The sequence below is a fragment of the Mobula birostris genome, chromosome 8 (assembly GCF_030028105.1).
Source record: "Mobula birostris isolate sMobBir1 chromosome 8, sMobBir1.hap1, whole genome shotgun sequence".
NCBI classification, from domain to species: domain Eukaryota; kingdom Metazoa; phylum Chordata; class Chondrichthyes; order Myliobatiformes; family Myliobatidae; genus Mobula; species Mobula birostris.
In genome coordinates, this window is record NC_092377.1 from 86,845,598 (window position 1) to 86,859,857 (window position 14,260).

The window sequence follows — 14,260 nt, forward strand, 5'->3', positions numbered from 1 at the left end:
GTGCATTCCTGCCAAAAAGGTCAACTTTGTCACAATCTATCCATAGAACATTGTCCCAGAAGCATTGTAGGACATCCAGGTGGTCTTTTACAAACTTGAGACGTGCAGCAATGTCTTTTGGAAAGCAGTGGTTTCCTGCATTCTTGTTCAGTGTTTTTCTTATAGTGGACACATGAACATAGACTTTAGCAAGACACTAGAGATTTCTGCAGGTCTTTTACTCTTACCCTTAGGTTCTTTTTCACCTCCTCCAGCATTGCACATGGTGTGATCTTTGCAGGATGCCCACTCCTAGAGAGAGTAGCAACAGTACTGAGTTTCCTCCATCTGTAGACAATTTCTCTTACTGTGGACTGATAAACACTCAGGTCTTTAGAAATGCTTTTGTAGCCTTTTCCAGCTTCATGCACCTCTACAATCCTTCTTAGGTCCTCTGAAAATTGTTTGATTGCGGCATGGTGCACATAAACAGATCTTTTTTGAGAAGAGCAGGCTCTGTCAGTAACCTGACTTTGTCTTTTTTATAAGGCAGGGCAACTCTACAATCCACACCTCCAATCTCATCTCATTGATTGGAACACCTGACTCCATATAGCATAACCCCAGAGGTTCACATAATTTTTCCAACAAATATGTGTAACAGTGGATCATTTTTCTCAATAAATAAATGAGCAAGTGTAATATGTTATTTAGTTCGGTTCTCTCTATCTAGTTTTAGGACTTGTGCAAAGACCTGATCGCATTTTAGGTCGTATTTATGCAGAAACTGAGAAAATTCTACAGGATTTGCAAACTTTCTAGCACCACTGTATGTATGAAGATGTTCTGCTGGTTGAGGAGCCTGGAACCAGGGGTTCAGTAAAAAGATGGGGAAGGCTTTGCAGGACTGCGATAAACAGTAACCTCTTCACTCAGACTGCAGTGAATCTTGGTACCTTGCACTCCCCCTCCCACACCAGCGGTGTGAGAAAGCTCAGTTGCTCATTCAAAATGCATTAGTGGATCTCAATGGATCTGGGAAAAGTGCTGGAAAATAGCACTGATTTTTTGAACAACCATGATCTTGAGCAATGGCAGAGCAGGTTCAAATGGTCTATTCCTACTCCTTTTTCCCATTTTCTTTTGTTACATTGCCTATCTACACACTCAAATACCCTGACACCTGGTATCACTAGATAGCATATAGTGGAAGAAACACAGGCTACTTTTTCCTTGATTAAGCTGGGCTCCTGAAGCAATTTGACTCAGTATTATAGCCACGCTGGTTAACTTGGTGTAGATAAGAAATGCATCACTAATGTTCCTTTGCTCTGTAAGGTTCAGCCCCTTAATGAGACTATGCTGCCTTCTCATTTGGGAGTAAAATGCAACTTTCCACCATTGCCAAACATGTTCTTGGTAGAATGGAGCAAAACCAGAAAGTGCTGGTGTACATAGTTAAAGTTCAAGCATGCATGAGTACCCATCAATACAGCCAAACGAAACAGTGCTATTTTGAGGTCAAGGTGCAAAGCACAGTACCAACAGTAATTCACAGAACAAGGCACTCATTGCACATAGAGGATAGCAAGTACATATAAGGTATCAGTAAAATTGAATCACACAAAAAAAGATATTGGACAAGAACTAGAGCCCATGAAAGAAACAACAGTCTGCAGTTGAGTGCAGTATGGTTTGTCTTCTGCTGAGTGAACACTGGGGGGCAGCACCAACTCCAGCTTGGATGCTACACCACACTGTGCTCAGCCTGGAGCCCCTCTAAAGCCTCTCTCCTGGACAGCTGTAAACAGGTGATTCCGTGGCTTGAGGCCGAGTATTTGCTATGACTGAGGCCACGCAGCTTCCCTGCCATCCACCCCATAACATCTGATATTTTAAAAAAGTGATGAAAAATGATATACAACTTTTTATTAGAAATCTTTCTGTCTTAGGTATCACCTAAGGAGCTTTCAATATTTCTCGAATTTTCTTTTTGTTCCCATTGAAATGAAGGTCAACTTAACTCGCCTTATACCCATCATTGAAAAATACAGTGGAGAAACAGGCCCTTCGGCGCATCTAGTCTGTGCTGAATTATTATGCTGCCTAGTCCCATCAATCTTCACCTGACCCAGACTTCCACACCCCTCCCATCCATGTACTGATCCAAATTTCTCTTAAATACTGAAATCCACCCCTCCACTGGCAACTCATTCCATACTCTCACGACCCTCTAAGTGAAGAACTTCCCCATCCTGTTCTCCTTAACATTTCACCTTTCACTCTTAACCCATGACCTCCAGCTCTGTTCTCACCTGATCTCAATGGAACAAGTCTATCTATACCCCATAATTTTGTATACTTCCAACAAATCTCTCCTCATTCTCCTACACTGCAGGGAATACTGTCCTGACTTAGTCAACCTTTCCCTATAACTTGGGTCCTCAAGTACTGGCAACATGCTTCTAAATTTTATCTGCACCCTTTCAATTTCATTAATATCTTTCCTGTAGGCAGGTGACCAAAACTGCACACAATACTCCAAATCAGGCCTCACCAATACATCTTCAACATAACATCACAACTCCTGTACTTAATACTTTGATTTATGAAGACCAATGTGCCAAAAGCTTTGTTTACAACACTATCTACCTATGACACCACTTTCAAGGAATTATGGATCTGTATTCCCAGATCCCACTGTTCTTCCGTATTCCTCAGTGCCGTACTACTCACCATGCAAATCCTTCCCTGGTTTGACCGCCCAAATGCAACACTTCACAGTTGTCTGCATTAAATTCCAACTGCAATTTTTAATCCCATTTTTCCAGCTGGTTCAGACCCCGCAGCAAGATTTGATAGCCTTCCTTGCTGTCCGCTATACCCCGAATCTTGGTGTCATCTGCAAATTTGCTGATACAGTTTGCAACTTTATCACTGATATAGATGACAAACAACAACAGGACCAGCACCAATCCTTGCGGCACACCACAAGTCACTGGCCTCCAGTCAGAGACAACCATTTAGTACCACTCTGGAGCTTCTCCTGTGAAGCCAGTGTCTAATCCAATGTACTACTTCACCGTGAATGCCATGACTTAACCTTGACCAATCTCAAATGTGGAACCTTGTCACAGGTATTGTTAAAGTCCGTGTTGACGACATCCCATACCTTTCCTTAATCAATTTTTATGGTTACTTCATTGAAAAACTCTGTAAAATTGGTTAGACATAACCTACCAATGTTGACTATCCCTCACTGGTCCTCGCCTATCGAAATACTTATATTCCAGTCCCTTAGAATACCTTCCAATAACTTACCCACTACTGACGCCAGGCTTATGGCCTATAATTTTCCTGCTTATTCTTAGAGCCTTTCTTAAAAAAACAGAACAACATTAGCTATCCTCCAATTCTCTGGCATCTCACCCATGGCTAAGTATGATTTAACTACCTCTGCCAGGGCTCCTGCGATTTCTACATAAGTCTCCCACCACTTCAAAGCCATTTTATACTGTTTTTGAGAGGTTAGCACTTGGAGTCAGCGGTGGCTTATTCATTAATATATGCCTTAAAGTTATCGTTTGTGCTCTTTCAGGGGACTGGCATAGGAAAATGTCCAAAGAACAAACTATTCAAAGGGTACATTGAACTAGAGCTGCAGCTTCGTGAGTTTGACCGATGCAGGAAACTCTATGAGAAATACTTGGAATTTTCTCCAGAGAATTGCACTACTTGGATCAAGTTTGCAGAATTAGAGACCATCCTTGGTGATGTTGAGCGTGCTCGTGCAATCTATGAACTGGCAATTGGTCAACCTCGACTCGATATGCCAGAGGTAAGAGATCTGATCAGTTTTGCATAATCAGTAGTAACTTTTACATACAATATGGCATAAAATATGCAGTGCATTTTATAAAGCTGGTTACATGAATCATCATATAGATTTTAAAGAGATGAACCTAGGAATCAAGTGGATTGCTTAGCAGTCACCCTATAAGTAATGATGCAATCCATCGTAACTATTACCTGAAGCATTGAATGACCTGATGGAAGTAGAGCAGAATGTTTTTTTTTCCTCTTATGTATAATATTTTGCTATATCTTTAAAGTGTAAATCTTCATGTCTATTAAATCAGACTCTAATTCAGTTGTAAATCATGATATTTTCCATCTGACAAATTGACTTCATGGAATCTCATATGTACACATCTCTTATTTGAAAACCTGTCACTTTAATTTTTCTGGATGTTCTCACTAATATATAAAGTTATCTTTTTAAGACCAAGTTCACATGCATAAAATGAGGAAGACTATGTTGTGCAAGCTTAGAAGATTATTTTTCTGTACTCATGCCTGTTGTGACAAAGTAATCAGTTTAATTTACGCAAGGTTGAATCAACTTTCCCACTTAGATATTTCCAGCAAGTTGATTACCTCTCATCTCATGATTCTTCAAATAATGGCAATCACAGCATAATAAAAACAAAGCTATCCTTTGTATTGGTCCTTTAACTGAAACTATCAAACCTTGTTATGTGTTTCTCCATTCTTTTGATCCTTGTTTTTTCTCCAATTTTTAATCTTGGTAGCACAGATTATGATGTATTTCAACTTTAAGAGCAATAAATTAAACTTTTATGTTTTCTGTACTATTTGAATTTCAGCCCAATTCATTTGGAAGTTGCCATCATGTTTATTATGAACCAGTACATTCAAAATGCACTTAACAATATAATTTTGTTTTAAATTTTACTTTTCAGCAATCTTCCTCGATTTATTTAAGAGCAAGCTGGTGCACTTAGATTTATTAAATGAATTTCACAAAGTAAACCAGAGGCCTGTGAGCATTCTATATGACATTTAGAAAATATAAGCCAGTAGTTAGGCTTCTTGATTTATTAAAAAAAATGCATTCAAAAGTTTTCAAACTTGCAAAAGCTCTTCGTGCTCTTTCTTTCCACTCCTGTAGTTTGAAGAAACCCTTCATGGCTGTGGTCTGCTTTTCTTTCTCTTCCAGCACTTGCACTTCTCACAACACTTTGCCATGTAACTACAGGAAGTGCAGCATCTGTTCATTCACTACTTCCCATCATCCAGGTGGGAAGGAGTGAATGAAGCAGTAGTTCTATCTGATGTAGCGATTCACAGGTACTTCTGAACTAATGCATTGCATTCAGTGCTCAGGATATAGTCTCCTGTATGTTGGAAAAAACAAGCACAGGTCAGATGACTGCTTTGCGGAGCAACTGCTTTCAGCTTGCAGGAGGGACCTCAAGCTTCCACTTGCCTGGAACTTTAGTTCTCCATCCCACACTGCTATGTCTATGGCCTCCTGCATGTTTGTAATGTGGCAATGTAAACTTGCAGAACAGCACCTCATTTTCCAATGGGCACTTTGCAGTCTTCATGAGTCAATAACAAATTCATCCACCTTGGTTAACTCGCGTAATGTTTGTATCACAGACTAGATAGGCTGAAGTGCCTGTTTCTGTGTTGTAGTGCACCATGACTCACTCAGCAATGGGCATTTCCTAAGTCTTTCATCTGTGTTTTTCTCTCTTTGTTTTTCTTCATTAGCCTATCAAGCAGCTAACTTGAGAAACATATCTCCATTGATAGTCTGGCCACTTGCTATTAAGAGATATTCCCTTTGTCATACCCATCCCTCCCTCTCTCTCTTTACAGTTTAAAATGAGCTTATTTTCTCTTTTGATCGATTCTGTTAAAGTGTCCAACCTGAAAATAACAACTGCTTCCTCAATTGCTGCTTGACCCGAGTGTTTCCAACATTTTCTGTTATAATATCAGAATCTTGCATATTCTTGAAGGTGGGAATGTGGATAGTCTTATAGGAGGGGCAGGCTTCTACAATGAAAAAAGATGTTACAGGTGATGTTGAAAGAACTGGAATTTTTATGTTAATTTCTTTTTTCAATAACCTTATCATTTGAAAGGAATTCTCTCTATGCTCCTTTTGATGAATAATTAATCACCTTTATACTTCTACAGCAGAAGAAAAAACTAAATTGGATCATTGACCATTTTCAATTTTGTTTATATTATGTTGAACATTCAATTTATTTTTATAAAGGCTTTAAAATTCATCCCACAAAACTATGCTGAGATGGCATTTTTTTAATATAAGACATATCCACATTTTATTTCATTGTAGGTTATAAGGAAACCCAGTCTTCCTGCAGTCGCAATTTGGATGTTAAATTGAGTGTTAACTTCTATAATAAAATCAATATCATCTACAAGTTGGATAATTTTGTGGAATTTGCTATTTTTCAGGTGCTTTGGAAGTCGTACATTGACTTTGAAATTGAACAGGAGGAATATGAAAGGACGAGAAACCTTTACAAACGTCTACTTCAACGTACTCAACATGTCAAAGTAAGCTAGTAATGTCAAAAAGACTATTTTGGCAGTTAACAATTATTCAAGTTCCAAAGACGCTTCGTACTTAAAATAATTGATTTGTTACATGCCAGTGCAAAATATTTGCAATGTCCCTGCTTTTATTATTATCACGACTCTGGATGGTAACAGGTTTTACAAAAATGTTTGGCTCCATTAATGTTTCAATACTTTGTAATGAAAAAGTGTTCTAATTATGTGAATGTTGATGTGTTAATTTGTCAAGTGTTAAAGGATTTAGGGTAAAGCAATAGTAGTGTTTGTTTCCTGGATATCAAATTAAAGACACAATATTGGCAAGTGAATGACTTGCATTCTAGTTTTGTGACTTATCTAATTTTGCTTCAAAAACAAGTATAAGCTGAGAGTTTGACACCATTCGGATTTGATTGTTAATTATTGCTATAATTCTCAGCTATGTCGCTTGCTCTCTGCTGTTTCACCTGCTTCTCAGTATAAATTGTATTATATTAGACTGAGAAGGAATGGAAATAATTATCCATGCAGTTATTGATGTGATTTGAAATTCTATATCTTTCTTTTCAACAGGTATGGATTAGTTATGTTCAGTTCGAACTTTCAGTGGATGCACCCGAACGCTTATCTAGATGTCGACAAATCTATGAGGATGCCAACCGGTCTTTGCGAAATTGTGAGGAGAAGGAAGAGCGACTCATGTTCTTGGAGTCCTGGAGGGACTTTGAGGCTGAATTTGGCACAGAATCATCACAGAACAGAGTTCGAAAACTTATGCCAGAACGCGTCAAAAAGAGGAGGAAGTTGCAGACAGAAGATGGAGTAAGAACTCTTGTCAAAACAGACAAATTTACTTTTACTAAAATAACAAAAAAGTTAATGTGTGGTCATCTTTTAACACTTAACCCTTTGACAGTTAACTAGCAGCCATTCAAATACTTAAACATATCTTTTGAAGTAAGGTGGAAAACTTTCATATTGATAAACATTAGTAATATGAAGTGTATATTAAACCTCAAGCATTTTATTTTCTAATGAAAATACGTCTTGCATTTTATTGGTCATTTAACCATTTTATTTTTCAACAGAATTTTAACAAACTTAGCTTTCTGAGTATAAATGACTTGTGACAATTTAAATATATATTTTTTTGCAGTTGAAACATTCAAGAACCCCATATTTGCCAAATGGTTGACATGAATGTTTTTAAAACTTTTGCCAATACACACTTTGTAAGCTGTTTTTAAGAATATGCACTTGAGCCTTGTCTATTTGCACAGTTTTGGTATTCTCTGCTTTAAGTTGTTTGGTCCAAGAAATTAACAACTTGCTCACATCAGTCAGATCATGGTTTATTGAACTGCTTTCTGCTAGGGTTTTCCTGTTTGTTTTCAATTGGTTAATGATTCATGTCCCTAAGTTGTTTTTCTCCTAACAACCGTCGTAGATCTAAATTTGAAAACTTCTGATTTATCTTACTTGCTGATATGGTTGTTGGAGCTGTTTAATTCTAGGAAGACTTAATTACATCTTAAAAACAAAATACAAAAGTAGTTAGGTTGTTTAAAAGTCTAGTGGCAGAAGTATGATGAACCTTGTGGTTTAATCAAATAATATCTCCTTTTTATTTTCTTAATTTAGTCAGATGCTGGCTGGGAGGAATATTACGACTACATTTTCCCTGAAGATGCTGCCAATCAGCCAAACCTCAAGCTGCTCGCTATGGCCAAGCTCTGGAAGAAGCAACTGCAGGATGAGAAAGAATCGGAGGATGACCCTGACAAAAGTACAGATAAGAATGAGAGTGAATCTTGATGACTTAGCAACTTTTTCTAGACACTTTAATTTTCTTTACCTTTTTTTTGGATTTTGTTTTTGTACAATATGTGAACAGCTGGAGCTGTCTATAGTGTTTATTAAATAAGTTTTGTAATATGCTTTTTTTTTGCAATTCTTTAAGCTATTGTTATAATTTCACACCATCATCCTCAACTGAGCTCAGAGTAACTTAGGGTCTAGTTTGATTAAGTCATACCTCCGCCATTGGCTAACGTAATTCAGTGGTTCTCTCAAGATGACTTTCTAACTATCCAATAACGGTATTTAGTATTACTTTGTTTCAACATGCAAAATTACAACACAGTATAGGCTATTTACAAATAAAGTTTGCCTTTATTTGTTAATTTTGTTGGGAAGTTATATGGTGGAAAATTTTTGAAGCTCTTTGGGCAACTATTTCTCCACCTTTCCGAATGAAAGCTTACTTGTTTAGACTTGACATAGGCATATCAATAATAATTTCATTGGTACACATTGAACAATACAGCATAGCACATCACCTTTGAGCCACAATGTTGTGCCAACCTTTCAGCCTACTCTAAGATCAATTTAACCCTCCCTGCTATGTAGCCCTCCATTTTTCTCTCATCCATGTGCCTAACTAAAAGTTTCATAAATGCCACTAATGTACCTCCCTCTACCACACCCCTGGCAGGGCATTCCACACACCCATCACTCTCTATGTAAAGAATTCATCTCTGACATCCTCCCTGTACTTTCTTCCCATCACTTTTAAAATATGCCCCTTTGTATTCGCCATTTCCACCCCGGGAAGAATCTCTGGCCATTCATTCTACCTATGCCTCATCATCTTATACATTTCTGTCAAGTTGCCTCTCATCCTCCTTTGCTCCAAAGAGAAAATCCTGAGCTTGATCAATCTATCTTCATAAGACATGCCCTCTGGTCCATGCAGCATCTCCTCTGCACTCTACACTGAACACAATATTCCAAGTGTAGTCCAACCAGGGTTTTATAGTGCTGCATTATTACCTTGCGGCTCTTTAAAATCCCCAACTAATAAAGACCAAGATCCCACACACCTTCTGAACAACCACGTCAACTCGTGTTGCAACCTTAAGGGATCTGTTGGTATATACACATATAATTTCAGTCCTTGATGTATCAAAGCCACCTTTGCCTGTTCCATGCAGTCTGTACCATTTTACTCTGAATCCTTGTGCATATGACATGAAAATGTCAACAGCAAATTTATAGAAATCATTGTGTGCATTGAGTTTATTGTGAATTTTCGTTGCAAGTTCTTTGTAGGTGTATTCTTATGAATAGGAGGCTGGAGAGGGCAAAGTGACCCTGGTTGCATATAGACATCAACATTTAGTCCTTTAACAGGCCAGAAGTTTTGATATCCATGTTCCTGAAAGTACCAGTCACAGAGTGAATATTTTCAGAGGACTGGGAAATTCAAAATTCTGCATCCTCTTATTTCTGCAAAGGGTCCAATACCCAAATGAAAAACTGAATTTGCAAATAATGATTTAAGTTCTTAAAGTGCTTTTGTGTATTAATGAACTCTCTGAGAAATGACATTATTTTCTTCTGATTGTTCACATTGCAAAGAAAACTGAATGAAGTCTTCTTTCTCAAATCTGGTGATACAGAGCTCCAGTATCCAAGTAAAAGCGACATTTATCCTCTTACACCGTACTATGGTATGGTTGTTACATTTCCTTGTAACCATTAACTTACTGCGATGAAAAGACTAAAACATCTCTGCCAAAAAAGTTGTAATTAGAAGTTTCTCAGTTGCTTGGTCTGTCCAAGCAGATTTTGCTTTGAATTCAACAAGGATAAACTCTTTTGCTGAAGAAGGTCATCACTTCCTCAACATAAATAAAAAGAATTATAAAGATGCAAAATTCAAGCAGAAGACTTTTGTTAGTTGGCCACTTTTTATGTAATTTACAGTTTTAACATTTTCAATGTGTGATAAGCCTTTTAATAATTTCTTACATAAATGATGTGAATTTTTATTTCAAGTGGTATTCAAATCTCCATTTCTACCTACCGTAGAAGTTGGACATAGTCTCCACTTGGCAGACTATGAACAGTAAATTAGGCATCCATTTCTTAAAATATTTGCAGACATTAGCCTGGTTTCACCACCAAAAGACAAGAATCTCTCAACAGCTGCCAAGGAAGATTTTAACAGCTTTTCTGGGATTCTTGTCATATCTTTCTGCCATTTTGTTTATTTGGATCTACACTGTATTGTCCAATAGTGGAACACCATTAGCACCTGTAGATTGTCTATTTTAGTATGTGCTTTACACTTTTGTGATTTAAAATTGAGCACAGAAAAGAAGCTTTAATGATCTGTGCAACTTAGGTAAAAGTATTGGTTTATTTCCTGTTGCAATTAGTCTTTTTCTTGATTTTTTTTTTCTAGTTTTGGAGTTTTTTTTTGTTGTCGGCCTTATTTCATTACAGATGCTGCACTCAATTAAAGCCTAGTACTTGATAGCTGCCTTTCTTTTGTGGGCAGGAGTTCATTTGTGAAAAGCTTTGTAGCCATGTTGAAGTTATTGAGAGATATTGGAGATTTCTGTAGCATTTTAAATAGAGCAGTGAAAATTAACGGTGCCTGACAACTTTGTGGTTTAGGAACTCACTTCAAAGGCAGCTAAACCCTTAATGCCCCAAGATGGAAAGTAAAAAAACGTTCTTACCTAAGATTTTTGTTTGTTTCAATTTAGTTCCCTAGCTCCAGGGCTGAATCAAAATTCACTGGCTCCGCAAACTCCGCCACTTGTTATGTCAAGTCTTCATAATTTTATACAATTGCAACTTTAACAGCACTACTGTACATGCTGATCTTCTACTTGTCTTAACAGCATAAGAGAAGTGTTCTGGCCTATTGGGCTCATGCTGAATGCCAGCTGAACAATTCCTCGAGTTCCATTAGCCATGTTCATCCTCCTTCCTCAACACTTATGTAACTTGTTCTCTCAGTGACATGAACATGTCAGTTAATGGATGCAGTAAGTAATTTATTTACTAGCACTCCTTCAGGATGCGGGAGAAAACAAGAGCACTTGGAAGCAACCCACATGGAGAGAACATGCAGACTCTACGTATACAGCAACTGAGTTATGCCTCTGGATGACAGTGGCACAGGCTGCAACCTTTAAAGAGCTGAAAACTTCCAAGGACTTATAGGGATGCTGTCAGTCTTGCGGCTTGGGTAGCTTGTGTGGCAAGTATACACTGGTTTATCTTCATTGGGTAAACCTTAAATTACTTGTATCATTAAAACCTCTTGAACTTTGGCATCCTAGGTTGGAAATCATGGTTATAAATGACTCCATGCTAAAGAATGTGTATATCTCTACTCGGAAATCACTTTCCTCTTACCTTTGGCAATAAATTTAGATCCCTTTTATGTTCAATCAGAAGTCGTGTTGACCAACCTACTTGTATCACTTTCAGGCACTTCTGTGAATATAAAACTAATTATCTAAGTTTCTTAATTCTTTTGATTGCATGGCTTATGCTATCTATTTTTGTAGCCCTTCCTCTCAAAGTCATCTTTTATTTTGTTCCCCACTTCAAAATTCGTACCACTTTGCATTTTTCTCCAGGCTTTGCAATTGCATTCATGCAATTATGGTCAGAATCAGATTCAGGTGTAATATTACTGGCATTGGTTGTTAAATTTGTTGTGTGCCAGCAGTACATAATAATAAAACTATAAATTACAATAAATATATATAAATAAATTAAATAACTGTTACAAAAAGAGCAAAAGGGAAAAAGAGTGAGCTAGAGTACATTGGTTCAATTTTCATTCAGAAATCGGATGGCAGAAGGGAAGAAGCTCTTCCTAAAACACTGAGTGTATGTCTTCAGGCTCCTGTAACTCTTCCTTGATGGTAGCAATGAGAAGAGGGCATCTCCCGGGTGATGGGGGTCCTTAATGATGGATGCGCCTTTTCAAGGCATCACCTTTGGAAGATGTCCTCAATACCTGGGAGACTAGCGCCCATGGTGAACCTGGCTGAGTTTGCAACTTTTTCTGATTCTGTGCAGAAGCCCCTCCAAACCAGATGCAACCAGTTAGAATACTCTCCATGGTACCTCTATAGACATACCATGTCTTCTCAAACGCCTAATGAAATATAGAAGCAAGGATGTAATGTTGAGACTTCGTAAAACACTGGTGGGCTTCACTTGGAGTATTGTGAGCAGTTTTGGGCCCCATAGAAAGGATGTGCTGAAACTGGAGCGGGTTCAAAGGAGGTTCACAAAAATGATTCCAAGTTGGAACAGCTTGTCATGTGAAGAGTGTTTGATGGCTCTGGGCCTATATTCGCTGAATTCAGAAGAATGAGGGGTGACCTCATTGAAACCTATCGAATGGTCAAAGGCCTTGATAGAGTGGGTGTGGAGAGGATATTTCCTACTGTGGGAGAGTCTAAGACCAGGGAACACAGCATCAGAATAGAGGGGTCTCTCAATGATGAAGTCAAGAATCTTATTGCAGAGTGATGTACAGAGGCCCAGGTTTTGGAGCTATTTATTAGTACTAAATGTATGATGGTGTTGAAAACTGAACTGTAATCAAAAAACAGCAACTTCATGTAGATATTACTATTATCTAAGTGGAGAGATTATCTAAGATAATCTAAGAACCCCTGTTCTTGAAAGATGTTCTGACATTGGTCTCAGACTGATCACAGGATCACCAGATGCTACAGGGATTTTTTGTACAGGAGCACTTTTATTCATCTGCGAGTGAAGCTTCACAGCCATTCATGATGTTTTACCTTGTAGGAAGTAATAGCCTGCAAACCCAGCCAGTGTATCTCTAACCTCAATCAGGATTGTTTATCGCTCTTAAAATAACCTTCCATAGATCTTACCGGTCTTGAATACCATAGATCTAGCCCTCAGCGTACTATGAATCTCCTAGTTCATCCATGGCTTTTGGTTTGGGTATGTCCAGTGTGTTCTTGAAGGCACACACTTATCCACACAGGTCTTGATGAAGTCTGTGACAACTGTGGTGTATTCATTCAGGTTAGGAGACGAGTCCCTGAATATCGTCCAGTCCATCAACTGAAAACAGTCCTGTAAGTACTCCTCCACCTCTCTTTACCATCCCTTCTGGGTTCTCATCGCTGGTGCTGAGGTCTTTAGTCTCTGCCGTATGCTGGGAGTAGAAGTACAGCTAGGTGATCCAACTCTCCGAAGTGCAGGCATGGGATGGCATGGTAAGTGTTTTGCATGGTAAGTTTTTCAAGGTGGTATAACAGTGGTCAAGTGTGTTGGCTTCACTGGTTTCAAAGGTGATGTGGTGGTTGTTGTACTGATGTCTTCAAGCTGGCCTGGTTGAAATTCTGCCCCCCCCCCCCCAATAATAGGGAAAGCATCAGGGTGCACTGGTTCATGACTGCACATCATAGTGCTCAGCTCCTGATGTGCTTTGTGGCTGAGGTGCAAGTACAATTGAGGCCTGTCTTTCTAATCTTATTTACCATTTTCCTTGCTCTTATTTCTCTGAAGCTGCCTGACCTGTTGAGTTCCGCAGCATTTTGTGTGGATTTCAATGTAGGGAAATAAACAGCTGATGTTTAGGGCTGAGACCCTTCATTGGGTCTGTAAAGGAAGAAGGCAGAAGCCAGAATAAAAAGGTAAAGGGTAGGAGAGGGGAGTACAAGGTGGATGCTGGAGGAAGTCAGCAGGTCAAGCAGCATCTATGGAGTGAAATCATCAGTTTTCTGGAAATAGTTCTAAAGGATTGCCTGGTCAAACTTTGAGATTCAAATTTTGCTATAATCACAATCACAAACTACTCCACAAAGATTTTTAGGTCCTAGCTACTGAACCCAAACAGTGCAACTTATCTTAATTTCTGAACCCCTGGTTCTTTAAATACTTTTTAGTGTTCCAAATAAGCTTGTTAGGTGAGTCAGGAGTATTGGCAATAAATATAGCTAATGCGATTGGTGGTAGAAGCAACAAGCTGATACTATGGAATACATGGGCAATGTATCTAACATAACAAGCTTGGAGTAAAGAA

The 14,260-nt window shown here is 38.4% G+C and overlaps 1 protein-coding gene across 1 annotated transcript in view; it reads left to right on the top strand.

The window, feature by feature from the left end:
• Positions 1-8,315, top strand: part of crnkl1 (crooked neck pre-mRNA splicing factor 1) — a 42,666-nt gene extending 34,351 nt beyond the window's left edge. The window contains exons 11-14 of the mRNA XM_072265577.1: positions 3,578-3,817; positions 6,277-6,378; positions 6,952-7,200; positions 8,020-8,315. Of these exons, the coding sequence (XP_072121678.1) occupies positions 3,578-3,817; positions 6,277-6,378; positions 6,952-7,200; positions 8,020-8,193 (765 nt within the window). The 3' untranslated portion in view covers positions 8,194-8,315. The remainder of the gene's footprint in view (positions 1-3,577; positions 3,818-6,276; positions 6,379-6,951; positions 7,201-8,019) is intronic.
• The last annotated feature ends 5,945 nt before the right edge of the window (positions 8,316-14,260 follow it).